At 43.6% G+C, this 26,843-nt stretch overlaps 1 protein-coding gene across 3 annotated transcripts in view; it reads left to right on the top strand.

Moving 5' to 3' along the window:
- Nucleotides 1–26,843, top strand: part of Auts2 (activator of transcription and developmental regulator AUTS2) — a 1,133,997-nt gene that overhangs the window by 488,636 nt on the left and 618,518 nt on the right. For all 3 annotated transcript variants that reach the window (XM_052753902.1, XM_052753901.1, XM_052753903.1), the window contains exons 3-4: nucleotides 4,022–4,123; nucleotides 22,374–22,409. In XM_052753902.1, coding sequence (XP_052609862.1) covers nucleotides 4,022–4,123; nucleotides 22,374–22,409 — 138 coding nt within the window. The remainder of the gene's footprint in view (nucleotides 1–4,021; nucleotides 4,124–22,373; nucleotides 22,410–26,843) is intronic.

The raw sequence follows: 26,843 nt of genomic DNA, 5'->3' as shown, positions 1-26,843 counted from the left end.
TCCAGATAGCATCTTAGGCCTGTCGTAGAGATTGCTTTGCTCTAACCCATCTATGTGACATTTCTGCTACTGAATTTGAAACGTGCTTCCATGTATGACCACCTTTGTTTTGTTACCATAAAGTCCTGGTCAAACTGTTAGCATGTTGGTACATGGAATTCGGGGTCACCTGAATCTGTGTTCATAGACTTGGTTCACTTATGTTTGGCTCTAGAATGAGCTGTCTCATCCCTTTTGAGGTCAGAGCTGTGTTTCTGCATCAGACTTGTTACGGGAGTTGTGTAGTTTCTGTACGGTGCTTCTGTGACCCCTGATGTGTGATGGAACTTCTGCCCGTCCTGCTGGGAGGATGTCAGAGTCAGTCAACTAGCTCTGATGGCCTGGCTGCTTATGTTCACAATGGTACGGTGAAATTGGTTCTTGCCTTATTTTCCTCTCCTGATTTTATTAACCCTGCTAACTTTCCAATACTCTGAAATCCATTGAACTGCTTCTCAATGGTGACCCATGTGTGTGTCGGACAAATCGAAGCTGTTTTGTAGTGTTCAGTTTCTGAGAGATGGCAGTGTTCAAGTCCCATGTGTAGACACATCACCAAAACAGTGTCCAGAGTTTTCCTCTTTCCTCTCCTCCCCTTCTCCTTTTCTCAGTGAACCCAGAACCTGCTGATTTGGCGAGACTGGTTAGCCGTTAAACCCTAGTGATCCTCCTGTCTCTGTGCCCCAGCACTGGAATCAGAAAGGCATGTCCCCACACCTCCCTTTCTGCTTAGGTCCTCATGCCTGCAGGGCAAGTACTTCACCAGCTCAGCCATCACACCAGCCTCCTCACATTCTCATTTTTATTCATTCTGTGACTTGTGTTGCCTATATTCACGCTTAGGGCTTCCTACCCCAATTAACCCAGTCTAGAAACTTGCTTACAGACATGCCCAGAAGTTTGTCTCCTAGGCAGTTCTAAATCCCATCAAGTTGACAATCAGGATTAACCATTCAGCCATTAATAACAGTTGACACTCTCCCAAGATCACAGTTCCAGAATGCAGAGAACATATTTTCCACAATGAAATCTCATGAAAAGAAAACTTGGCGTCCTGTGTTCTATAAAGATAATTCCGTTGACGGAATTACCACCACCCATGCCCGATACTCACTCCCTCATTTTGTTTAGTTTGCTCTAATTCAGTTGCCTCCTGTGAAATTAGAGACTGGGCTATAGAAATTTTCATGTAAACACAATCATAAGAATGTGAAGCTTGCTTGTCAGATTTCTCACTGCCTGCGTTGCAGCAAAGGCTTTCTAACGCTGGCCACCATGGATGCTGGGACAAATCAATGCATCCGGATTGATTTTTCTCAGGTCTTTAAATGTTTAAGCTCGCACCTGGCCTTTGTGTTGTCTCCTGCTTGTAGGTAATAGCTGGGAATTCCAGGTAAAGGAATAGCTACTTATGCTACCCACAAATGATCCCGTTGGTTGCGGCTGAAAATACCAGTTTGAAAATATATTCGTGGGATTAGGAATGAGCACGTCTTCCCTGAAATCTTGTGGTTTAGCGTTAGTGCTTAGGGTAGTCAGTCAGTGCCTTTGAAATATTGAACTGGCTGACAGCTTAAAATCCTAAGTTTCCTTTAAACTTGAGCTGGGCTTTGGAGGAAAAAGGGGTAGCACTGGAGGGTGGATTTTATGTACGGCTCTTCAACAGAATTCACTTAAGTGTGTTTGCCGTCAGGGCCTTGGGAATGCAAGCAAGCTGATTCCTTCCCTTCCTCCTTGGGTTCTGCCCTGAGCCCAGATCAACATTTAGTCAGATAATTGACATCGGAGCCTCTGAAGTCTGTTGTGGGCTATGGTATGAAATCATTTCCCTTTCATGAAGAAGTGTGGAAGAGAGACTAGGTGCAATGTCCCGTTTTCATTAAGCTAGTTGTGTGTAAGGAATATTCCCTGATTGTAAATTAATATTATTTGTGAGCAAGCGTGTGTGTTCATGGTGGTCAGAGGACAACTTGTAGGAATAGGTTCTCTCCCCATGTGGATTCTGTGAATTGAATATTCATAAGGTCATCCACCACCCCAGGCATACTGAAGTACAGAGGGAATAGTAATACACTGCAGAATTGGAACCATGTGTTCTGTGTGAGCCTCTAAACTGAGCATTAAACCAGGTAGCACACGACACTAGAATCATGAGTTGGCGTCCTAGCTTGTGGCCTAACTTTGAAGTCATCATCTGCTGTGTCTTCATCCATGATTGAAAATGGTTCTGCCTTACCATTGTGAGAGAAGCCGTTAAATAATACATCTTGTCTTGTCTTGCTTTTGAGACAGGGCCTCATGTATGCCAGGCTGACCTTGAACTCACTGTGTAGCAAGGATGACCTTAAACTACTGGTATCCCTGCCTCCACTTCCCCAGCACTGGGATTACAGGTATGTGTGTTACCATTCAGGGTTTCTCCAGGGCAGTAGATCAAACCCAGGGTTTTGGGCAATTAATTCTACGGGTGAGCTATATAGCCAGTCAAGAAAGAGAGTTTCGAAGCTGCTTATGGGTCAGAGCATATGTTCCACATGTGGGTTTGACTGTCACTATGGCTGTTGCAACAATACTGATTTCTTGGACTTGAAAATTAAAGTGGACGAGAGAGCTCAGCTGGTAAAGGCTGTTTCCACCAAACCTGATGACCTGTCTTTCATTCCTGGGACCCATATGGTTGATGGAGAGAATTGGCTCCCACAAGTTATCCTCTGGCCTCTATAAATACATTTTGGCGTGTGTACCACCTCCCTCGTGTACATATACACAAATAAGTAAATAAATGTAATAAAGTCTTTTAAGTATATCATAATTAACAGCCCAGCCCCCAAATCCTTGTTTTATAAAGAGTGAGAAGGTGAACATTTGAAAAGACTTTATTCTGACTTGTAACGCACCAATTGGGAAAGGCTTATACACCTTGCATCTGGATTAGGTTAGACTTAGTAAATTTCACATTAGTGTAGGAGAAAACACAGTCCTTAAAGGGCTCAGAGGATAGAAAGTAAAATTAGCCCTACTTTTTGAGCTTTATTAGAGAATGCTTTCTGGAAAAGGGGGGGAGGGGTTTAGAAAGAGTAATTAACATAGCATTGTTGAGGAGTTACATGTAAGAATGCTCCATTGGAGAGTTAGGGGGATGTTTCCTCTTGGATGAACCCAAGTAAGGTCTGGATGGTGGTCAGTCTATCACGCCAGAAGATTAGGAATATGTCTTAGTCGGTGGAATGCTTGCCCGGTTGGCACAAGACCCCTGTGTTCAGTTCCCAGTACTGTGCCACCTGGGTGTGATCATGCTTGATGCCTGGAACCCGGGTGATCAGAAGAGGGATGCAAGAAGAGCAGAAGCTGACAGTCACCCTTAGATACCATAACAAGTTCCAGGTCATTCAGTCACATGAGACCCTGTCTCAAAGACAGACAGACAGACACACACACACACACACACACACACACACACACACACAATTAAAGAAGGGGGAGCAGAGATGGAACAATCAGGAGTTAAAATCACCATCAGTTACAAAGTGAATTTCGAGTCTTCTGGGCTATGTGATATCCTGTGTAAAAAACAAACAGAAAAACTAAATATAGGGAGCTGGAGAAGTGAAGAGCACTCAGTGCTCTAGGAGAGGATCTGAGTTTGGTTCTTAACACTCGGGTTAAACAGCATACAACCACCTGTATCTCTAGCTGCTGAGGGATCCAGTGCCCTCTTCTGGCCTCCATATACCTGCAGTCTTGTGAGTGAACACACACACACACACACACACACACACACACACACACACACACACACACACAGAGAGAGAAAAAATAAAAACAAAACCAAAATGTTGTATACGTTTAAACTAAACAGAATGTTGAGGTTCCGAACTCTTCACTGTGCAAAGCTCACAGCTCCAAGCTCGGGAGCCCGGAAGTGTGCGTGTGGGGATACCTCTGACTTCCTCCTGTTTTCCTTTCTCTCTGTCACCTTCAGCTCAAGCCAGGACAGAACAGCTGCAGAGACAGTGACGGCGGAAGCACCAGCGGAGAATCCAAGGGTTTCCACCGGAGCAGCTCTCGCGAGAGGCTCAGCGATGTAAGTTTCAAAGGCGTCCGACAACTCCTGGACCACCATACACCCTGGGTGCACGGCTCACGCCCTCCCTTTGGATGGCTCATGTGTGGGCGCGTTGTGAGGTGTGCCGTCTTGGTCTATGTGTTTGTGTCTCATGGGTATCTTGTCATTCCAAAATGGAGGTGGACCTAAAATGTATTTTGTTTTGTTTTGTTTTTTGTTTTTCGAAACAGGGTTTCTCTGTGTAGCTTTGCGCCTTTCTTGGAACTCACTTGGTAGCCCAGGCTGGCCTCGAGCTCACAGAGCTCCACCTGGCTCTGCCTCCCAAGTGCTGGGATTAAAGGCATGTGCCACTGCCGCCCGGCTCCTAAAATGCATTTTAACAAATGATGGTGTTTCAGAGATGGCGATTATAAGTGCTTGCTGGAGAAATCAAAGTTCAGATTGCCAGAACCCAAGTAAATGCCAGGTGGGCATAGGATCATATCTGTAAGCTCAGAACTTGAGAAGTAGAGACAGTGAAGCCCTGTAACAAGCCTCAACAGCCAGCCCAGGATTCAATGAGAAATTTTGCCTCGTCAAACAGAGATCAGGGGCTGGAGAGATGACTCAGTGGCTAAGAGCATGGACTGCTTTTCCAGAGGACCTGGGTTTGATTCAAAGCACCCACATGGCTGCTCACAATCGTCTAAAACTACAATCCCAGCAGAATCTGGCTTCTGTGGGCTATCCATGAAAGTGAAACACTTATACACATAAAATAAAAATAAATACATGAGTGACTGAGGAAGAAACCCAACATCAGAGTCAGCCTCCATGACCACAGGCACATATGCTCCCACAACTGAGAACACACATAGACGCATGTACCCATGAAGAACATACAACATAAACATAGCAAAGAATATAATGAAGGTGGGGATGTTTCTTTCCTAGGAAACGAGATGGCCCAGCGAAATGGCTCAGTAGTAAGGGTGAGGAAATGAGTTTGATTCCCAGAACTGACAAGGTTCCTGAAATTTGTTCTCTGACCTCTACCTGCACATACTGTGTGTCTTAGTTAAGTTTTCTATTGCTGTGAAGAGACACCATGACCACACCAACTCTTATAAAGGAAAACATTTAATTGTGGTGGCTGCTTACAGTGCAGAGGTTCAGTCCATTATCATCACGATGGGTCATGGGGATGTGCTGGCAGACACGGTGCTGGAGAAGTAGCCGAGAGTTCTACATCTTGGCTTGCAGGCAGCAGGAAGTGGTCTGAGACACTGGGTGGTATCTTGAACATATATGAGACTTCAAACACACTTTCCCCAACAAGGCCACACTCACTCGAACAAAGTCACACCTCCTAATAGTGCCACTCCCTTTGGGGGCCATTTTCTTTCATATGACCACACTGTGTCAAGCTCATTCTCCCAAACTAAATAAATTCACTAAATAAATAAAACCAAGAGAACTGGTAATATTTTTATCAGAACAGCAGTCAGACAGTACCATGCCTGCAAGATGACACTATGTTGCTGTGCAATGGATGGCCCTTAGTAATTTACACCTTGGAATCCGGTAACAATCTGTCTCTGTTTGCTTTCTTCTATTAGGATGGGATGCCTATCCAGTCAGGCTAAATGCCTCTCTTGACAAGAGAGGGCATTTCTAACAAATTTCCTAACATTTCAAATTGGAAAACCTTATAAAAAATGACTGAGACCCTCAATGTGCCTGCTCTCCTCCAGTCCTGGTCCCTGTGCACCTGCAGGCCAGATCTCTTCCACCCCACAGTGTTACCAAGGAAACCGGGGTGTGTTTTTTTTGGGTCCACAGTCCCCTTAATAAAAGAAGTTAGACAGGGAATCAAAAGACATCTCAAGGACTATTTTATTAGACTTTAAGTGGAAAACAATATAGCAGACAAAATGTAAGTCTCTGCAGCTGCTCTAACCACACTTAGGGGTCAAGGTCTGTGCTCTAACAAACCAGGTTCAGTCACTTATCCTTAGTTAAGTCCATTAAAAGAGCCAAATTAATAAAGAAAATCAGAATAAGGAGATTATTCCATGTGGTCCCATAGGGACAGAGATCCAGCAATTCCTCAAAATCCTCGAAGGTAAGTTTTAGCTAGAAGGCAAGAAATACACATAATCCAGCAGTCTAGCCAGGTGTAGTCTCCCATATGCCGTTGACTTTGCTCCAGGTCTGTCCTGCAAGGTCACCTGTCAGTCTCTCTTCAGGCTGGCAAGTTCCTCCTCTAGCTACCCTGAGGGCTTTATAGGCTTTGCTAATCCCAGAAGGGGATTCCTGGGGGACATTCTAATCTCTTGGGAGCCATTCTTTCAATAGTTTGATGGCCTTAGATACACAAGTGTCTTGTTAGGACCCATCGGTTTCTGCCAGACGGGCCCTTACACTGCCTGGAGAGGAAAAGGGAGAAGACAGAAAGGCATGCAGTTTGCAAACAGCTGCATGGATAAAGGAGAGAGAGGCTTCAGAGAAACTGTGAAAAGCCCAGGGTGCCTGCGAAAGTGCTTAGCCTTTGGCCAGTACCCAAAAGAAGGGATAAGGAAAGTAAAGCAAAAACTCACGCTTCTTGAGTCCTAACTCAGAAAAATGGGCAGACAGAGTCTCCACCAAGAGGAGGTCTGGGAAAGGAAAGGAGGCTTTCTCATTAGTAGGATAGTAACCCCTTCCATCTCCTTCTGGGTAGCTGTGCTACACAAGGCTAGAGCTGGAATTTAGAACAAAGCCTAGGTACCTTCGCCTTTCTATGAGGTAATTTAAAATCTTAAGAATGTCAAAGCTGATGTTTATGTTTCAAAAGAAAGGAGATGTTGGGTCCAAAGCTTCTGTAGCCTGAGGCTACTGTAGCAATAGCCCTGCTTCTCCTGAAATCCATGTACCCTGAGTTGGCCTCTCCTGCTCCTCCTGGATCTTTTTTATTGTCTGCACCAGCAACAGCTGCTGGAGACTCTTTTGCCTCCTTTCCTCACTTGTCACATTAGCACCCTTCATGTCCCCACTTTGCCCTTGTGAGCAACTCTTGGAAGCTGTCCTGAAACATAGGCTCAGTGGAAAGAAATTTTTATTAATGATGTCAAGAAGCAACATTAGTAGAGTTAAGCGCAAGATGTGTGTGGGCGGGGGCGGGTGTGTGTGTGCAAAGGAGAGAAGTTTTGAGTCTCGAACATCACAAAGCAGTAGATCCATCATGGATAGTATATGTATAAACAGTCCTTTACCAAATCGAGTTCTACTTTTTTCATTCCCTCTACAGCAACAGTCATTATTGTGAACAAGGTGGTGTGTTGCAAAGAAAATACTACAGATTACTCCTCAAGGAAAAAGAGCCATTATACTTTTGGCATTAAATGTTATAAGAAATATAACATTTTGTGTGTCAAAGTACCCATGTGTATGGGTTCCACATGACATGGCTCATGTGTGGAGGTCAAGGGGACAGCTTGAGAGAGTTTTACCATATGAGTGCCAGGAATAGTACTCAGATTATCAGCTGTGGCAACAAGCACCTTTATCTCCTGAGCCATCCCAAGTGACAATTCTTCATTTCTCAGAGATTTCCATAGTACAATACTGTATTATTCTGACCCATTCCATATGTTTGTTCTATATTACCTCCTACCATTCCATCTGCTGACACTATGTTACCTGACTCATTTCATTGGTTAATACCTCGCTATCCTTGTCTTTGTCATTGTGCTATTGCTGTGAAAAGACACCATGACTAATGCAACTTGTATAAAAGAAATTTTTGAATTAGGGATTGCTTGCTTACCATTTCAGAGGCTTAGTCTGTTATCATGGTGGAAGGCAGGCATGGTGCTGGAGAAGTAGCTGAGAGCTACATCCTGATCCACAAGCAGAGAGACAGAGAAACAGAGACAGAGTGACAGAAAGACACCGGGCCTTCCATGAGCTCTTAAAACCTTAAATCCCACCCCCAGTGACATACTTCTACAGTAAGACCACTCCTCCTAATCCTTCTAATCCTTTTGAAGAATTCCACCCCCTGGTGACTAAGCATTCCCATATATGATCCTGTGGGGGCCATTGGTATTCAAACCACCAAACTTACCCATTCCATCTGATAATAACATTACCCATTTTATATGGCCATATTGCATTACTCTGACCCGTTTTGTATGATAATATATCACTTCACCCCATTCCATATGATCAAATATATCACCCTGACAATTTCCATGTGATGATACAGCTTTCCCCTGATGTTTGATATGACTATATAATAATGTTACATTTCCCTGTATCATGTCAACCAAAGTAGACAACACCAAGATGCAACTTTATTTTTCCCTCCACTTCCAGGGAAAATTTGTTGTTTGGTGTGTGGAACTTCAAGTTTTTAGAAGAATTAAGAGGATTAAGGAAAGCTATTTTTCTTACAGTATTCCTTAATTAAATAAAGAGTACTGTCTTTGCATGGGAGTATAATTCTGCACATAAGAATGCAAGTTTTTTGATGAGTATCATTAGTTTTGTGAAAGAATTATATAATCATAAAATGGTAAGTTCAGTGCTGACCTAAATTCCAAATGCTTAATACTTATTTAGCTCTTTTGAGATTTTGTTATATGGTTTGTTTGTTTTTGTTTTTGTGACTTGTAATCCAGGTTAGCATAAAATTTGCTATTAGCCAAGAATGACCTTGAGCCACTGATCCTCCTGTCTCGGCCCTCCACGTTCTGGGATAGACAGACATTTCTTCCCATATCCACCTTGTTGCACATTTAGTGTGAGGTCTTACTGACTCTCTAGCATAGACTTTAGTTGTGGCTTAGAGCAGTGGTTCTCAACCACTGAAGAAAACAGTTTGGTAGTTCCTCCGAAGGTTAAAATATAACATTTTCCTATGACCCATTAGGTCCACTTTTCAACATATTCCTAAGAATATGAAAAATGAGAGTTTGGATTGAGTTCTGAGACTCTGTACAACAGCCCAAGAGTAAAAGAACCTTTTTCTCCATCAGTAGAAGAATAAACAGAGGAAATACGTGGTATACATACGTAGGAATATAGACAGCTACAGCAAACACTGGCATTGTAATATTTTCTCAGTTTCCTGTGATAAATTACTATGACCATAAGCAACTTGGGGAGGATAGGGTTCATTTTATGGTTATAGTCCATCATGAGGGGAACCCAAGGCTTGAACTTGTAGGCAGGAACTGAAGCAGAGGCCATGGAGCACTGCTGCTTATTGGCTTTTGCTCACCATGGCTTGCCCAGCCTACTTTCTTATTTAACCAGGGACCCACCTGTCCAGGAGTGGCCATGCCCACAGTGGACTGGGCCCTCCTGCATAAATAAATCATTGATGACGAAAATGCCCCCACAGACTTGATTATGGACCAGTCTAAGGGAGTCATTTTCTCAATTAAAGATCCTTCTTCCCGGATGATTCTGGCAAGTGCCAAGTAGAGGGGGAAAAAATCTACCAGGGCAAATGGATATTCTGTAAAAACAGCCTGGAAGAGGTGACATATTCCAGGATGTGGGATTTTGGGGTAGGAGGATCATCAGTTCAAGGCCAGCCTGAGCTATATAGACTTTTTCTCATAACAACAACCTCATTTATAAGCCAACCTAACCACATGATTCCTCTTGGTAGTGTGTCAGCCCTAGGAGAATAAGATGTCACCATTTTTTATTTATTATTTATTTATTTTTAAAATTTTTTTTAAAGATTTATTTATTTATTTATTATGTATACAGCATGTGTGCCTGCAGGCCAGAAGAGGGCACCAGATCTCGTTACAGATGGTTTTGAGCCACCATGTGGTTGCTGGGAATTGAACTCAGGACCTCTGGAAGGGCAGTCAGTGCTCTTAATCTCTGAGCCATCTCTCCAGCCCCCAAGATGTCACCATTTTTATGTGGTAATTAGTAAATGGCAGTGGAGAATGGAAAGCGAAAGACAGCTACTGGCCTGGTATAGTCATGTACGTCTACAATCCTAGCTTCTCTAGAAGCTGAGGCAGAAGGATTACAAGTGAAAGGCCACCTGAGGCAATTAGAGAGATGCCTGTAATCCCAGCTGTTCTAGAGGCCCAGAAAGAGAGATTTCAAATTCTCAGGTAGCCTAGGGAATTTAGCAAGACCTTGTCTCAAAATAAAATTTATAAAAGCTTGGGATGTAGTTTTGTGGTAGAGAGCTTTTTTGGATCAGGGTTTCATCTGAAACACTATGTAACTTTTGAAGAAAAAAGTTACTACTGCTTTTGACTTTTGGTTTTCAAAATATCCTGAATTTTGTTTATTCTGTGTTTTTTTTCATGAATAGGAAATATGACTTCTAATATTCTGTCTGCTAATTATGTCTGTCGTGGTTAATTTTTTTCTTCTTGTGTGGTCATGCTTCTGTACTCCCTTGCATGCCAGTTTTTAAGAGTGTGTGTGTGTGTGTGTGTGTGTGTGTGTGTGTGTGTGTGTGTGTGTGTGTGTGTGTTTATAGGCAAAACATGTGAGTACAGGTACTGGAGGGGTCCAGAAGGGGGCACCTGGAGCTGGAATTAAAAGCAATAATGATCCACCCAGAGTGGGTGCTCGAAACTGAACTTGGGTCATCTGGGAGTCTAGTAATCATTCCTCCCCACTGAGCCGCGTCACTCCGGTCCTGACCGTTTTTTAATTGGTGGTTATTTCTTGCATATTGTTTTGTTTCTGTAGGTTTTGTTTATTCTTACTAGTGTAGTCACTTGGAAATTGTTTCATCTTTTTGAGATTCCCCCCCATGCTTTTTGTGTGACACCGAAACCACTGTTGTCTATAGGCCATTCTCCTTTGGAGTGAGTGTGCTGCCTATTTTCTGATATATTGAAAGGATTTTTTCCCTTGGTTTGATGGGAAAGCAAAGGATTTCCTATCTGGGTGTTCTGGGAAACCATTTTTGCTCCTTCTTGGTGGCTGTTTAGCTCCCGTAGAGTATTTTTCCACACATGTTCTGAGGTGAAGATCATAGGGACCCCTCCTCGTTGGTGTATCCAGCCTGTGGCCTGTAGGCAACTTGTCAAAGGGGATTACTATGAAAATAGCTCAACACAAAATCTTTTTTAAAATCTTATTTTTTTAAAGGTGTATTCTTTATTCCTTCAAAAACAAACCAACAAAAACAACGTTAATGGTTCTTGATTGTAAACTTTGAGTGTAATGTCAAAAGGTTGGCCACACCTGGCCACTTCCTGTCTGTGTGAACCTTGCTCTTCTATTTTCAGTTTATGAACTCCAGCCATCTTGTTTTCTCAAATTCCATAACTCTGATCTTCTCAGTTCTGTTAACCCTCATGGGCTCTACCTGTGTCATCCACAACTGCACACACATTGTGACACAGAAAAAATTCTCTGGCAGTAATCTGGGAGGATTGTTCTTTGTAGCCCAGGCTAGCCTGGAACTTACTATGCAGCCAAGGATGATCTTGAACTCTTGATCCTCCTGTCTCCAGTTCCCCAGTGCTGTGATACCAGGTGTGTGTCTTCATGCCTGTTTTGTACTGTGCTGGAATGGAACTCAGAACTTAGTTCATGATAGGCAAGCACTCTACCTCCTGAGCCACACTTCTAGACATCAAGGAAACGTTACTTTTCTGTTCAGATAATGTTAGTCTACACCATCTGTTGTCTGATATCCAAAAAGCGCTTTTTGTGTTTTTTTTTCTTTTTAGTAGCATTAATTTGGGTAGTATATTTGATCCCTGTTAGTCAGTTGTACTCATTACAAAGCTTTCAAGTAAGATAAAAAATTCCCTTCCTTCATTCACTCTCCTTGGTGGTATTTGTAGATACTTAGACAATGGGGGTTTACTCCCAAGTGAGGCTAATCAAGATGTCCTATTGTTCTAGCTTTGCCTTTTCAATTCAGCAGGCAGAGAACAATAAGCGGGGGGGGGGGGGGGGGGGGGGGGGGGGGGGGGGGGGGGGGGGGACCCAAAACTTGTTGTAGTTGGAAGATTTGACTCAAGGGCAAAGCTTGAGCAACCCAGTGGGCTTGAGTTTTCTATATTAAGTATTCCCAAATCATGTTGTCAAGGAGGGTATAATTGGCCACAGGACTTTGACAAGATTGTCTTCATCAAGGAGACATCATAACTCGTTTAGATTAGTCACAAAGGAAAAAGTTAAGGGAAATAATTGAACATATAAATATTCATGAGGAGTTATTCAAGGGGGGAAGTATTGCTTCTGATTTATACCAAATTTTATAATTGAGGAAGTTGTCAAAACTTGGGGATTTAATTTGAAAATTCAAATAAATGGAACCAAGTCTCGAATAACAGATAATGAGCATCTGCTACAAATAGAACAGAGATCCTATACTCAGATAGAATCGTTGTATTAATGCATATTCCCCAGAGACTCAGATACCAACAAGAACAGAGCCAGCAAGCATGTTTCTCATACAAAATGGATTTATTTGCAAGACAGAGGGTTGAGAAGCCCCCAAGATCTACAGCTGGTGACCAGTGACCTAGTGAACTAGAGATGAGAATCTCCTTGGGAGATTGGCCTGTGTGAAACTCAGTGAGTTCCCTTGCTTCTGAAATCACATGAAAATGATACCCTGGCCAGAAGGCATTCAGGAGGGATCTCCTCATATCTAAGGGGAGGGTCAGGCCTTCATTTTCCTTAAGCCTGAAACTGAATATAGTCCATCCACATTAGGACAGGCTGTCTGCTTTCCTGAATGTTCTACAAGTTTAAAACTGAAACTCCTCTAAGGCACAGGTTAATAATATTTGATCAAATGTCTGGGCACCCCATTGCCTGGTCAAGTTAATATGGAAAGTTAACCATCTCGAGTCCCATTGTGAAGTTTGGGGATGGACATGCAGGGTTGGGTAGACACTTTTCAACTCACGATAGCTTGTTATTTAAAGACTCGTGTTAAGATGTTAAAATAATTGGTGAAAGCTCTTGGGTTTTAGTTCTGAGGCAAATTGTTCTTTTGGGGTAAGAGATTGGTTTATTAATTCATAGACAAGCAGACCATGACAGGGGTCTCTAATAGTTTAGGCCCACATGGCACAATGGGAGTCTATTCTGACAGCCTTCAGAAGGTGTGCCATGGGGGCTGGAGAGATGACTCAGAGGTTAACAGCACTGGCTGCTCTTCCAGAGGTCCTGAGTTCAATTCCCAGCAACCACATGGTGGCTCACAACCATCTATAATGAGATCTGGTGGCCTCTTCTGGTGCGCAAGCATGCATGCAGGCAGAACACTGTATACATAATAAATAAATAAAATCTTTAACAACAGCAATAAAAGTGTGCCGTGTGTTTGTTGAGTAGTCCACAGTGGGTGTCACTGTCTGAAATAGCTGTAAGGTAGGGAGGCAAGAGTGTAGAGACCTGTTGTTACTTTAGTTCTAGCAACCCATGTTCAAAGAATAATGAGAGTTCAGTCAAAATGGAGGAACGTAATTTACAAAACAAAATCTCCTGGCTCCGTATAAAAAGGATTAAAATCTGGGCCTTGAAATACTTTGCTTTCTGTAGGAAGGTAGGAGTGAGTTTTTTCAGGAAAAGCCAGAAGGCCTCTGACAATAAGGGCCTTTGGCGAGTATGTAAAGACGGGTGTGTACAGGAGGGCTGCAGATTTGATGTTAGAAGTCGTATGGTGCTTTTTTTCAAGTTGTTTCTTTGTTTTCATTTTTTGAGACAGAGTACTGCAACCTGGTCCTGAACTTGTTATGTAGTGAAGGTTGACCTTGAACTTCTGGCTGTCCTACCTCCACTTCCTGAGGGCTAGGCGTGCACCACCATGCTTCCTTTATGCAGTGCTTAATATGGAACCTTAAGCTTCATGTATGCTTAGCCAAGAACTCTGCCAACTGAGCCGCATGTCCAGCTCCAGCTGCTCCATTTTTAGTTGACTTTGCCTGATCAAAGTATTGTCTATGTCTTGGTCATTTTACATAATCTTACCTCCAAAGCATGCATTCCTGTGGAAGTGAAGACTTTCTGTTGTTTTCCTTGTCATAACAAAACAAAAACAAACAAACAAACAAACAAAAACAGGGCCTAAAGAGATTGCTCAGCAGTTAAGAGCCCTTTTTATTCTTCCAGAGGACCTGAGTTCAGGTCCCAGTACTGATGTCTGGTGGCTCAGAGTGAACTGTCAGCTCTGCAGGCGCCTGCACTCATGTGCTACATATATTCACATACACCTATAATTAAAAGTAATGATAACAAATATTTTTAAAAAAAACACTTCAGAAAAATCTGTGAATGAATGTTCTGTGTGATCCTTCCTGTCTGTATCCTGGCAATGGCCATTCTTTACTCTCAGTTGAGAACAGCATGGCATTAAGTTTGGAAGGCAGGATGTCATGTATTTCTGGTGATTTGCAAAATCCATACTCATTTCAAAGGAGCCCAAGGTCAGAATGCACTTGCTTACCTGGGGGTGACGTCTACACATCCATCCTGTATCTGGAAAACTTTAATAGTAGTGTTGTCCTCTGTGTGGGTCTGTAATAGATGGAGCAAATCTATTTTAGATGGTGCATTAGTTACTTTTCAGTCATTATGATAAAACACCATGACCAAGGCTGTTTATAGAGGGAAGGGCTTATGTGGACTTACAGTTCCACAGGGATAGACGTCCATCCTGCCAGGGAAGCACGGTGGTAGTGGGGCTGAGAGCTCGCTAATGGGAAGTAGGGCATGGCTTTAAGCTCTCGAGGATCACCACCAGTGACATACTTCCTTAACAAGGCCATACCTCCTCAACCTCCCCAAACAGCACCACACCTGGGGGCCGAGTGTTCAAATACTGGAGCCTGTGGGGGATAGTTCTCATTTAGACCACCACAGATGGGTAATCAATTTTGTTGCGTTGTCAACGTAGCTGCTGAGCGACAGCCAGTCTGGATAATCAATTTTGAAATCCCCTGTTGTCAGTAAGCTGTTAAAACAGAAATGTTAACTTCATGAGTTGAATGAGCAGCTTTGAAGACCGCTTAGTGACAGAGATGTAGGAAAAGGCAGGTTGGAAGCAGAGCGGAGACGAGGCTAAGTTTTTAATGAATAGCTGCGTTTAAGGGCAGCCTCCTCCCTCCTGGAATCTGTTCTTGAGCTCTGTATCCCATTAGTGTCTCATGGTCTGGGGTGGCTAGAGACCGGGGCAGAGAGTGTTCCTAAGGATGCCTATGGAGGTTGTCCTTTACAGAGTCACAAGATCATTGCTGACATAGCTGGGGCAGTGGTCTGATGGCAGACAGACACACCACCCTCCTCCCCCCAGCAGGATGACAAGACCAGGCTAAACAAGCGTCATCCTAAGGAGCCCGGAAACGGTCTTCCACATATCCCTGTGGTCCTGCCCTGCCCTTCCTCCTCTGCTCTTCTGCTGACCTGCTTCCTCCTCTGCCTTCCCAACTTCCTCCAAATCTCCTTTCCTACCTACTTCATTGGAAATGTGAATGGATTCCCAAAATTCAGAGGAAGAAGAACGAAGTCCTTTTCATTTAGTGAATGGAAAATTTTTGCCTAAATGTCGGCATGTTAGGTAATATTGGAAATATTGTTTTGCTTTTGACATGGTCTTATGTAGCCCAGGTTAGACTCCTGCATGGAACCCAGAGCTTTATGAATGCTTGACTAGCACTCTATCAATGTAGCCGCATGCTTATGAAATGAAGGAAACTTACAACTTCTTTAAAGGAAAAGGAAATTTAAATCTGCCCTTTGATCTACAGACAGAAATACACAGCTGACTTTTAATAATGGAGGTGGCTGTCGTTTCTTTTTTTCTCCTTCCATTTTCCTGTTCTATTTTGAGACAACACCTTTCTTTGTATACCTGGTTGGCCTAGAATTCAGTATGTAGACCAGTGTAGCTACAGTTTTCCTACCTGGCCCACAGTCAGGACAAATCTCTCACCTGCCAGTCCCATAGCCGCTCAGACCCAACCAAGTAAACACAGAGTTTTACATTGCTTACAAACTGCATGGCCGTGGCAGGCTTCTTGCTAACTGTTCTTATATCTTAAATTAATCCATTTCTATAAATCTATACCTTGCCACGTAGCTCAGGGCTTACCGGCATCTTCACATGCTGTTTGTCATGGCGGCGGCTGGCAGTGTCTCTGACTCAGCCTTCCTGTTCTTTCTTTTCTCCTCTCTGTTAGTCCCGCCTATACTTCCTGCCTAGCCACTGGCCAATCAGTGTTTTATTTATTGACCAATCAGAGAAACACATTTGCCATACAGAACATCCCACAGCAGACCAGGCTGGCCTTAAACCATTCCTCTGTCTACCTGTGCCTCCCGAGTGCTGGTTTTACAGGCATGTGCCACTACCTCTGTTGTTAAAGTTTCTTCTGCAGGGGAGACCAAGAAAAAAAATCTATCCCTCTCCAAAGGTCCCACCTTCAGATTAAAAGCATGATTCCATCCAAGGTCACTCCGCGGGCAGTGAGTTGATTAGGCTTGCTTCCAGCACAGTGAGTGAGAGGTGATGGGGAAGAGCATGGATGGCCATCATGTGGACACAGGAGAAGTCCACACACAGCGTGGGTGGTGATTGCTTCAAGACTGTGTAGCTGGAGCCCCCCTCCCTAGTGTTTCTCAGCTGATAGACCCTTAGGGCAGCTTTGCTCACAACTGGTGGAGAAGAGCTCCTGGTGAGGTTCCCATGACTCTCCTTAATCATCCTTCTATGGAAGACCATCAGCAAGTCAGCTGTGGTAATATTCGCACTTGAAATAACGCTGAATTCCTGAAGTAGTGACAACTTTTCTTGGTGGATAGCCTTGTATAATGATCCTAACAACATAGCCCAGGCTGGCTTGGAATATTTGATCTTCCTTTGTCGTCTTTAGTCACCATGGCTCATTTAGCTTTTCAGATAGGAGTTGGAATTAGCTTTTTTGTTGTTGTTGTTGTTGTCAAGTTTGGGACACTTTTGCTATCTAATTCCAACAAGAGTATGCCTTGTTTCTCCTGACCCAAATGATGGTGGCCACCTTCCTATTAGAAATCACCTGGGGGAAGGCCGCAGAGATGACTCAGAGAGTTAAAGATGCTTGCTGCAAAGCCTAGGAACCTGAGTTCAAGTCCCATGACCCACATGGTAGGATGGAGAAATCAGCTCCTGAAAGCTGTATTATGTCCTTCCTGTGAAAACCCTGGCACACTCATGACCTCCCCCCAACACACACACACACATACACACGTGCATAAATTAGTAAATGTGGAAAAAATTAATTGCCTGGAGGCATATAGAAAGTTAAATTTAACATCATTGAGTGTTCCCTTGAGATGGTTGGATATGGCATTGCCTCATGTGTCCTCGCCTGAACTTTATAGTCTTTCCGATCTCTTATAACATGATAAGGCGGTGCCTTCTGTCAGTGAACAACTCCAGACACATTTCAAGCTATGGAACCACCGTTTCCTAACATTATTTTGTAGCACAATTGTTGTCTGTGGTTTGGAGGTTTGAGAGGCACTTATGTAATTTCTGACTTGGAAAATCATTCAGGTTTTCAAATAATTTCAGCTGAGATTTAGGTTGGAACTCTGAATGAACATAGAAAGCCAAGATATTTTTCTGGGCCTTTGGGATGGCAAGGAGTCAGAGCTACATGGAATTGATAGTGTTGATGGAGAAAGAGAAAGGTCTTACCTCAAAGGGATTGGGAAATAGTTTATTCTGGAGTCAAACATGAGTGACCATGTCCCAGGAAAACAGATTTAGGACAGTGCCAACACCATGTTCCAATGTGGTAACACTTGGATGAAGTTTTTATAGTAAAAGAATCAAGAAAGTCATGAATCCAGACACCTTCCGAATATATTTTTTATTAACCAGAGTATACAGGTTTCAGCAAATGTGGAAAAACTATGAGAGAATTTAGCGATGTGTTTGGGAGAAACTGACAGTTTTCTCAGGATACACTTTAAAGGTTTTGACAGTCATAAGGGTACAAGGATGGGCCTACTACACACAAAGCCCTCCCATGCTTGTGTATTTAACAACGGTGAGGTAGGGACATCAGGGCAGGAGGTTCAAGGTTAAGCTTGAAGAAATGTCCCATTCCATAAATTGTTTGTCATGTAAGCATGAAGGCCTGGGTTTGGTTCTTCAGTACCCAACTCATGTAGACTTGTAAATACACTCATACACATGGACACATGCACCCACATGCAAGCATGCCTTCGAACATGGCAGAGAAGTTTAAGGGGGCTGAGAGATGGCTCAGTGGTTAAGAGCACTTGCTACTCTTGCAGGGCACCTGAGTTAAATTCTTAGCGCCCACTTTGGGTACCCCACAACTATTTGTAACTCTAGCTTCAGATCTGATGCCCTCTTCTGGCCTCTGTGGGCACTGTACACCCGTGTGTACACACACGCACACAAAAAACACACATACACACACACACAATTTAAAAATGAAACTTGAATTAAAAAATTTTAAGGTAATCAGCTACTCAACAATTTTCAGGTCAGCTTGGGATACATGAGACCCTGTTATTCATAAATAAAAAACAAGCAAACGGTAGAATATTAATGAAAATGATATACTCAGTTCATTGGCAATTGTAGATAAGCTCCGATGCAAAGATCCTACATGTGTGCCTTGCACAGACTCTGAAGCTGTCTCCAGTGCACTGCACCTTTCAGAGACAAGAGGTTCCAGCATCTCTTGTTTCCTGTGTGTGTGTGTGTGTGTGTGTGTGTGTGTGTGTGTGTACCCATGTGTGTGGAAGCTGGGTGATAAGGCAGGGTGCTTAAATGCTTTGTTGCATTATGTTAATTCCTCAGCAGTGCAATCAAATTCATGTCGTAATTAAAGCTGTCAGTTGGAAGGCAAGCCAATCGCTGCGAAAGCACAGCATAACAAATGAACTGAAATGATTCCGCGTGTAGCTATACAATGCTTCACCAGGCATGAAATTAAATAAGTAATTTGATGTTGACATCAGAAATTGAAATGATACCCACTGTTCCCTCATTCAGTCAGACCTGCATAAACAATGGCCAGAGCAAACGTGCACAACAAAGCCTTCCTCTCCACCCGCTCCCCAAGTAATGCACAATATATATGCAAAATGAGCATATCAGAGCTTGCTTAGACCTCAAGGATGTAATTTGCTTGGGTATACAATACAGTGATGTGCATGTGGGGGTGGGAAGCTCGGATTGGAGTGATCCTTCTTCCTCTGGGATAAAACATTTTCAGGAAGCAGGGTGAGTGAGATCAACAAATCCCCTTTGTATCTCTGTCACATCCCAAAATGAGTTTGCTTCCTCGAGGCAGGACTCCAGCCTGGTAGAAACCTAACTTGGCTTCTGCCTTTACCTGCTGTAACAAGAGCTGGGGGTACAGAAAATTGGTGACATTGTCACATGGCCAGCCACTGGTAAAAGCAGTCTCCATGACTGCGGTGGGTGGATTGAGCTAACACACACTCTCTCTTTCTCTATGTCTTTCTCTCTTTCTCACTCTTCTGCATGTAGAATCAAGAACACAGAAGGATTTTGTTTGCAGGTATACAGGTGCCCAGGAGGACCACAAGAGGGTGCTGTATCCCCTGGAGCTGGAGGTGTAGGTAGTTATGATCCACCTGATGCGGGTGCTGGGAACCGAACTCAGGTTCTCTGGAACACCTTAATCACAGAGGTCTTGTTAGCCCTGCAGGAACGTTTGTAAATGCGGGTCACATACTTTACATACTGACATGGTGCTTTATTCCTGAGGTTGCAGGAAACACCAAGATGAGGAAATTTTGCCGTAGAAAAGCTTTGAAGCATGCTGTCTTTTTTTGGTTGAGGACACAGTCAGAAAATCACATCCCCTTCTGTTTGAATGTGAAATTTCCTCCGCAGACCCATGTGTTTGAATGCTTGGTCTACAGCCAATCATGCTGTTCTCGGAGACTGTGGAAACTTTAGGAGGTAGAGCCTTGTTCTAGAGGAAGAGAGTTACTAAGGGTGGCCCTGGGTATTTTATAGGTTTCATACTTTTTTGTTTGCTTCATGACTTATGTTGCAGTATGATGAGCAACTTCTTCTTTTGTGCGTGTGTTGGGGTGGTATTTCAAGATAGGGTTTCTCTGTGTAACAGCTCTGGCTATCCTAGAACTCACTTTGTAGACTGGGGTGGCCTGAAACTATCAAAGATCTGTCTGTTTCTGCCTCCCGAGTGCTGGGATTGAAGGTGTGCGCCACCACCTACAGGCCCATGAGAAGCAATTTCTGACTCCTGCTGTTAGGCCTTCTTCACTGGGATGAACTTCATCCTCAAACTGTGACCCAAATAAGCCCCTTCTTCTTTAAATTGATGCTGTCAGATTATTTGCAGGGGGCGGGGGAAGCAACCTGGCCGGGCAGTGGTGGCTAATTCCAGCACTCAGGAGGCAGAGACAGGCAGGTCTCTGCGAGTTCGAGGCTAGCCTTGTCTACTGAGTGAGTTCCAGGATAGCCAGGGCTACCTGTCTCGAAAAATAATAAATGAATAAGTAAATAGCATAACTCGTACACCTTCTCCGTTCACAGTCAACAGAAATCAAATCTGCTGTTAGAAGTGTCAGAATCACCTCAGCCTCTTCTACCTCACATAATCGAACCATTTATTCATATGTCCTTCCAACTAGTGTTTCTGCATTGCGTGTAGGGCGCAAAACATGGTGTGTAGGCTCGTGTCTCCCCATGCCTGTTGTTTAAAGAGTAGGAGATTGGATGTGTACATGGGGCAGCTAAAGTTAGTGGTTTGTGAATCAGGTGGGAGACCTGGCCTCTCTGTGGAGGTGATAGCTCCCCCAGGGCATCAGGTGATTCTCATTTCAGTCTTATTCGGTGCCTCCCTTGATCATAAAGACGATAACAAAAATTAAGTAATTATAAAGACAGATTTTTAAAGAGAGCCCATATGCCCCCCCCCCAAAAAAAACTATCCAGACTTGGGGCTGTGGCTTCCTTGGTAGAGTACTTGCTAGCATGCCTGAGGCCCCGGGTTCTATCTGCAGCACTGTGTAAACCAGGTTGGGTAGTGTGCTCCTGTTGTCCCAGCCCTCAGGGGATAGAAGCAGGAGGATCAAGGGTGTCCTCAACTACACAGGGAGTTGGAGACCAGCCTAGACTACTCAGAGACCTTGTCTAAAACCTGCATGGAGGGCTGGGCAAATAGTTTAGTTGGTTGAATGGTTGCCTAGCATTCAGGAAGTTTGGTGTGTGGTCACTAGCATTACATAAATGAGTATAGTGATACATACCTAGACTCCCATCCCTCAGGAATTGAGGGCAAGCCTAGACTACATGAGAACCTGTCTCAAAAAAAGTGGGTTGAGGTGGGGCCTAGAGAGATGACTTTTGGGTTAAGAACTCTCACTCCTCTTGCAGAGGATCCAAGTTCAGGAAGCTCACAACTGCCCACAACTGCCTACAACTCTAGTTCCAGAGGACCGAAAACCCTTTGGCCTCTTCTGCGTACCTGTGCACATGTAGTACACATAAACTCATATAGCCATACACATGTACCTATGGAAAATAATAAGATATACAAACAACTTCCATATTCATATTTTGGCTTCTTTTCTCCAAGTACACGATACTCTGAGTTCAGCTCAGAATTACTGATTTTTAGTGGTCCACTGTGTCAGAGCTGTGGCAGTCTGAATTGATAATGCTGAGACAAAAAACCGCCTCCCTCTGCCCATGGATTCTTTGCATTTTAGTCAACTAATTATGTTTACAAAATGTCTAATTTTTGCACAGTGCCAAGTGTGTACTAACCAAAGCCTTCGGGGAATAAACTGGCAAGTAGGTCATATACCAAAAAGTCATGCAACCCCATTGGGCTTTTTATTTTCAAGTCAGCCTGGGCTTTTTCCTCTTGCCTGCCTCTCTGCGGCCACAAAACCAAATAGCTTGAGACCCAGGCCTTGAATGTCAGGAAGTCAGGGAGGCAGGCTGCCTCGCGCCTGTTCAGTCTCAGTGCGGGGGCGAAATGCCATCATTAATTCATTACCCAGCTGCCTGTCAAATAAATTGGCAATTACGTCCACCGCAGAAGCTCAGCATCCAGTAAATAGCACGTTAGCATCTCTGAGTGGTTCAGAGATATAAAGGAGGGAAATTAAGGAACACGTTCTGTGTATCAGTAGCAGATGACAAGGGACCTCACGCTTGGGCCTGTGATGTCTGGATAAAGGGCTGGTAATGAGCTGTGTGGATGGGACTCTGTTAAAAATGGCTACTGACTTTGCCACTCTTGTCTCTGTTCTTGCCTTACAGAGTTCAGCTCCTTCCAGCTTGGGAACAGGCTACTTCGTAAGTCCGTCTCCACTCCTGCCTTCGCGCCTCATGTTGCCGTCCGTCCACTTTTCTAACACACCCTCGTTACAGTGTGAAAAAATGACACCTGAGGAGGCCCCCTCGCTCCCCATGAGCACACAGAGTTCTGCTCTTTCATTGAGAGTTGTTTTATTGTTCAAGGGTTTAACCTGTTGGGCCCTAAGGATCAGGAGGCACCTGCCTAGGTGGGGCAACTAGCATGTTTAGGAAACTCAGGGGACACATCATGGCTCTTGCGAGCCCAATTCCGTAAGTGTTGGAAGTCAGACTACATATGGAGGTACCTTCTTGGAAGCGCTCTCAAGAGCTTCTATGTACAAAGTGTTTCTGCTCCCTTTTGAGGGAAGGTGGCCTTCCAGTAGTGTTCCCTGAACATTGAGGGGAGGTGGCCTTCCAGTAGTGTTCCCTGCACACTCTGGTTGGTGTCCTCTATCTAGCTTTTGTGTCAGGAATCACCACACTCCACTCTTTGGCAAATACAGATGCGCTGTTTCCTTTCTGGTCCTTACAGTCTGTCCTTACAGAGGGGAGGGGCTGAAGGAAACATACTATCTTTCATTCAAAGACAGAGAAGTGGTTGCATCATTAAATTTTTATAAGAAAATTATCCTTTGTGGATTCAGTATTCCTTTCCAAGATACAAATGAGGAAGAGTTACAAACCAGCATTATTTACACAAGATAACATAGCAGGGTTACAGTTTATTACTGTATTTCCAGGAACTTGATTGTGTTCTGAAGGAACACTGGATAGTATATTACCCAAGACTGAACACATACTGCCAAATGTGGTCACTAAATACTAATTCAGTGCAGTTGCTTTTAACTTTGTCCTTCTAAGATGCTAAATACTGTTCTGCAGACTCATTTCTCTCACTGTATTTCTATTAAATTATGAAATCGGCATTGTTTCCATGGACATTGAGTCTTTGCTAAGTTTGGCCAACTCCCCGCCGCGCCCCCCCCCCCCCCCCCCCCCCCCGGGTCTTAATAAGCTGTCATCCAAGGAGCATGGTAACGATGGCTCTGGACCTGCATCATACAGTTAGCACAGTTCTTGTACGGGGCCCTGAATATTCATGCTTACAGAAGGAGCAGGATGCGCTCAGCATCTTGCCTCAGCAGTCGAAAGAACAGACGTGGTCCCATCTGCCATCTCTTCACACCAGGCTGGGTGTGGGTTGAGATGCTGGAAGTAAAATCTGGGGGGGCTGTTGTGCCTGTTCTCCCTGCACAGGCTCAATCCCCACCCCACCTCCTTTTCAGAAATAAAGCCAACGCCACCACTGTCACATGTTCAGTTACAGCCTGCATAGTCCATTGTTCCTTTTTTTTTAATTGTCTGTACAACCACCCTGAAAGAAGGGTGTTATCTCAAAAATGGACATTTTGTTTGTTTTTTACTTTCATAGTTCTAGGAATGCTTATTTTTGTTTTCTAATGATAATCTGATAGCTAGTGAATCCTTAATTAGGATTTGGAGGGTTTTTTTTTTTAATGCTCAAACAACTTTGGCTAACTTTAAAACTTCTTCATTTTCCTAAAATTGCTTTGGTAAAATCAACTTACTCTGCTTATCTCAAGAACTGTCATGTTATTAGCGTACATGGAGAAGATGAGTACCAGATGTCTGTTCCGCTCTCAGCTATGATAAAAATGCCCCTTGCAGAATGTGTTTCCAATACTGCATTGTTCTGTTATCACCCTGCGAAATCCTTGGTGGCGTTGCCAAGCCCTCATCAAAACCCGGCTCTGTTTTAAGTATCGTTCCAACAGTATCACATGTAATACTCAATTTCAGGAACTGACTTCCACGTTGCTGAGTTTCATGATTTTAAATGAAAATAACGTATTTACAATTTCTGTTCCTGCCCCCCACCCCAAACATACTGTTTACATTGTGCTCAGGCTCAGTATTAGGTTGATTCCTATACTGATTTTTCCCCCTCATTAATATCCTTTGACAACTCTTTGATATGTGGATGGAGGGGAATCACTACAGATGAGCTAATTCTTACCAATCAGTCATGAACTGTTGGGTTTGGAAAGGCTAACATCCCTCACCTTTGGGACTCAGCAACCCAGAACTGTTTGTTTAAGCACTCAAATGACTTAGTATCCCTTTTGACTCCTGAACCTCATGTTAGCTCCCGTGTCCTGAGGTGGAGATTTTATAGTAAACTGAGGTGAAAAGCCATTTGTTGTTTTTTTGTTGTTGTTATTTTTTATAAAACAGTATATTTGCAATCTATGCATCATCTAGCCTGTATTTGTGGGAATGCGATGTGTGCGTCTGTACCTGCGCCTCCTCACTCTTGGGCCAGTCCAGCTGGTTGTACTTGTTTCTCCATTCTTTGACTGTATCCATCCTGTTCTGCTGAAGGGTGTTAGAGAAGCCTTTGTTTTTGATCTGGTTCTATTTGTTTATGTCTTCCTGGTTTTGTGTTCCAAAGATGTCTGCTTAGGTCTGTCAGTTTTCCAGTCTATGCAAAAGCAGAAGATTTGGGAGATGGGAACAGCAGTGAAGAGCACTATTTACATAAGCATATTGCAAAGAATCCTTCAAGTAGACAAAATAGAGGAGGACTGGAACAAACTTTGCACGTTTGGGGGAGGCTTTGAATACTGTGAGTGTTATACACACACGCGCACACACACACACACACACACACACACACACACACACACACACACACACACTCACACTGCATACGCATCCTCTGCTCAGCTCGTATTCTAAATATAAATGAAATTGTAGGCGACTTGGAATCAGTTTACTCGGGTTTTTTTTTTTTTTCTTTCCTTTTTGGCAAGCAGTCTGAAACTTGTTGGAGTGTGTGTAGGGTTTTCTTTTTTTGTTTTTTAAACGTCAGCTCAGTGAATACATTTTCCGTTTGATTTAAGCGTTTCTGGATATCTTTCCTTCTGGAACATATACTTCAAATTTCACTCTGAATCGTGTGTAATGAAGTCTGTTGCAGCAGAATGATCTGCGTGAGTAGCTGTGTGACCTTGGGCAGGGTGTTTGATACCTTTATTTCTGCTTCACCACCCACCTAATAGAGTTGTGAATCTTAAACCAAATGACGTAATTAATATGCACAGAACAGAACTCACTAACAGCATGTAATAAAATATACCTTCAAGGTTTTTTTTTTCCCTAAAGATTTCTTTAATTTTTTTAAATTTTGTGTGGGCGACTGTGTGCACAGCAGCGCCAGTGCCTGTAGAGTCCAGAAGAGGGAATCAGATCTCCTGGAGTTCGCATTACAGGTGTCTGAACTCCTGCTGTAGGTGCTAGGAACTGAGCTTGCATCCTTTGCTCAGGAAGTATGCACTTTGTAACTAGAGCGGTATCTCCCCAGCCTCTAAGCACCTCTGTTCTTCACCTAGCAATTGAGTAGATAAACTTTGTGTCAAACTATGCAGTATTGTGGTGACAGATGGCACCCCTAAAAATTGATAACATAAAAGTAGACTTTGCGATTTGTATCCAGAGTATAGAAGCATTAATTTTCCTTCCCAGAGTTTTTATGGGCGCCTGGGATTCTGTGTTTGGTCAGCTGCATATCACCTACTTTGTGTGGACCTCAGACACAGATGTATTAAGTGTGTCACCCTGGGGATGGTGACGTTGGAATGACCTCTTCTCTGGGCTGTCTCAGTATAGCGGTTGTTCCCTTTAGTCTGTTCACGTGTCTTACCTGTTTTCCCACTGGGGACCTTTAAAGCTTGTTAAGAACTTTTAACCTGGCTGAGGTTTGGGCTGGGCAGCTAAGGAAGGTCTTTTTAGTAATTCGGGTTTTCAGAGATTGGCTGTAGGGTGTGAGTGTTACTCTGTGGCAGCAAAAGAAAGTATTCTTTGTTTGTTTGTTTGTTTGTTTTTTTGAGACAGGATTTCTCTGTGCAGTTTTGTTGCCCTTCCTGGATCTCACTCTGTAGACCAGGCTGGCCTTGAACTCACAGAGATCCACCTGGCTCTGCCTCCCGAGTGCTGGGATTAAAGGCGTGAGCCACCACCACCCAGCCAAAAGAAAATATTCTTAGCAGTGACCACAGTCAGGAGAGAGACAATATTTCATCACATCGGTCTCTCACTGAACCTGAATCTCACTGATTGGCTAGGCTGGCTGCCTGCTAAATTCCCAGGGACCCTCTGTCTCTGCCTTCCCAGCACTGGGATTAGAGGCATGTCCCACCAAACCTGTTTTTTTTTTTAATATGCATGATGGATCTGAACTCAGGGCCTCATGCTTTGGTAGATAACACTTTACTTCCTGATTCTTCTTTCCAGCCCCTGAACTGGTTAAGTGCTGAAGCCTCTATGCCTGTAGTTAGGTGATTAACTTCCTAGGCTGAGCACATAAGCTCTAGTGAAAGGGATGTAAAGCCCTCTTAGACCAGGGTGAAA

This window comes from Peromyscus californicus, unplaced genomic scaffold (genome assembly GCF_007827085.1).
Source record: "Peromyscus californicus insignis strain IS unplaced genomic scaffold, ASM782708v3 Scaffold_2__1_contigs__length_46816999, whole genome shotgun sequence".
Lineage (NCBI taxonomy): Eukaryota > Metazoa > Chordata > Mammalia > Rodentia > Cricetidae > Peromyscus > Peromyscus californicus.
The sequence above is the reverse complement of the archived record's forward strand: the minus strand, read 5'-3'. Positions and strand labels throughout refer to the sequence as shown.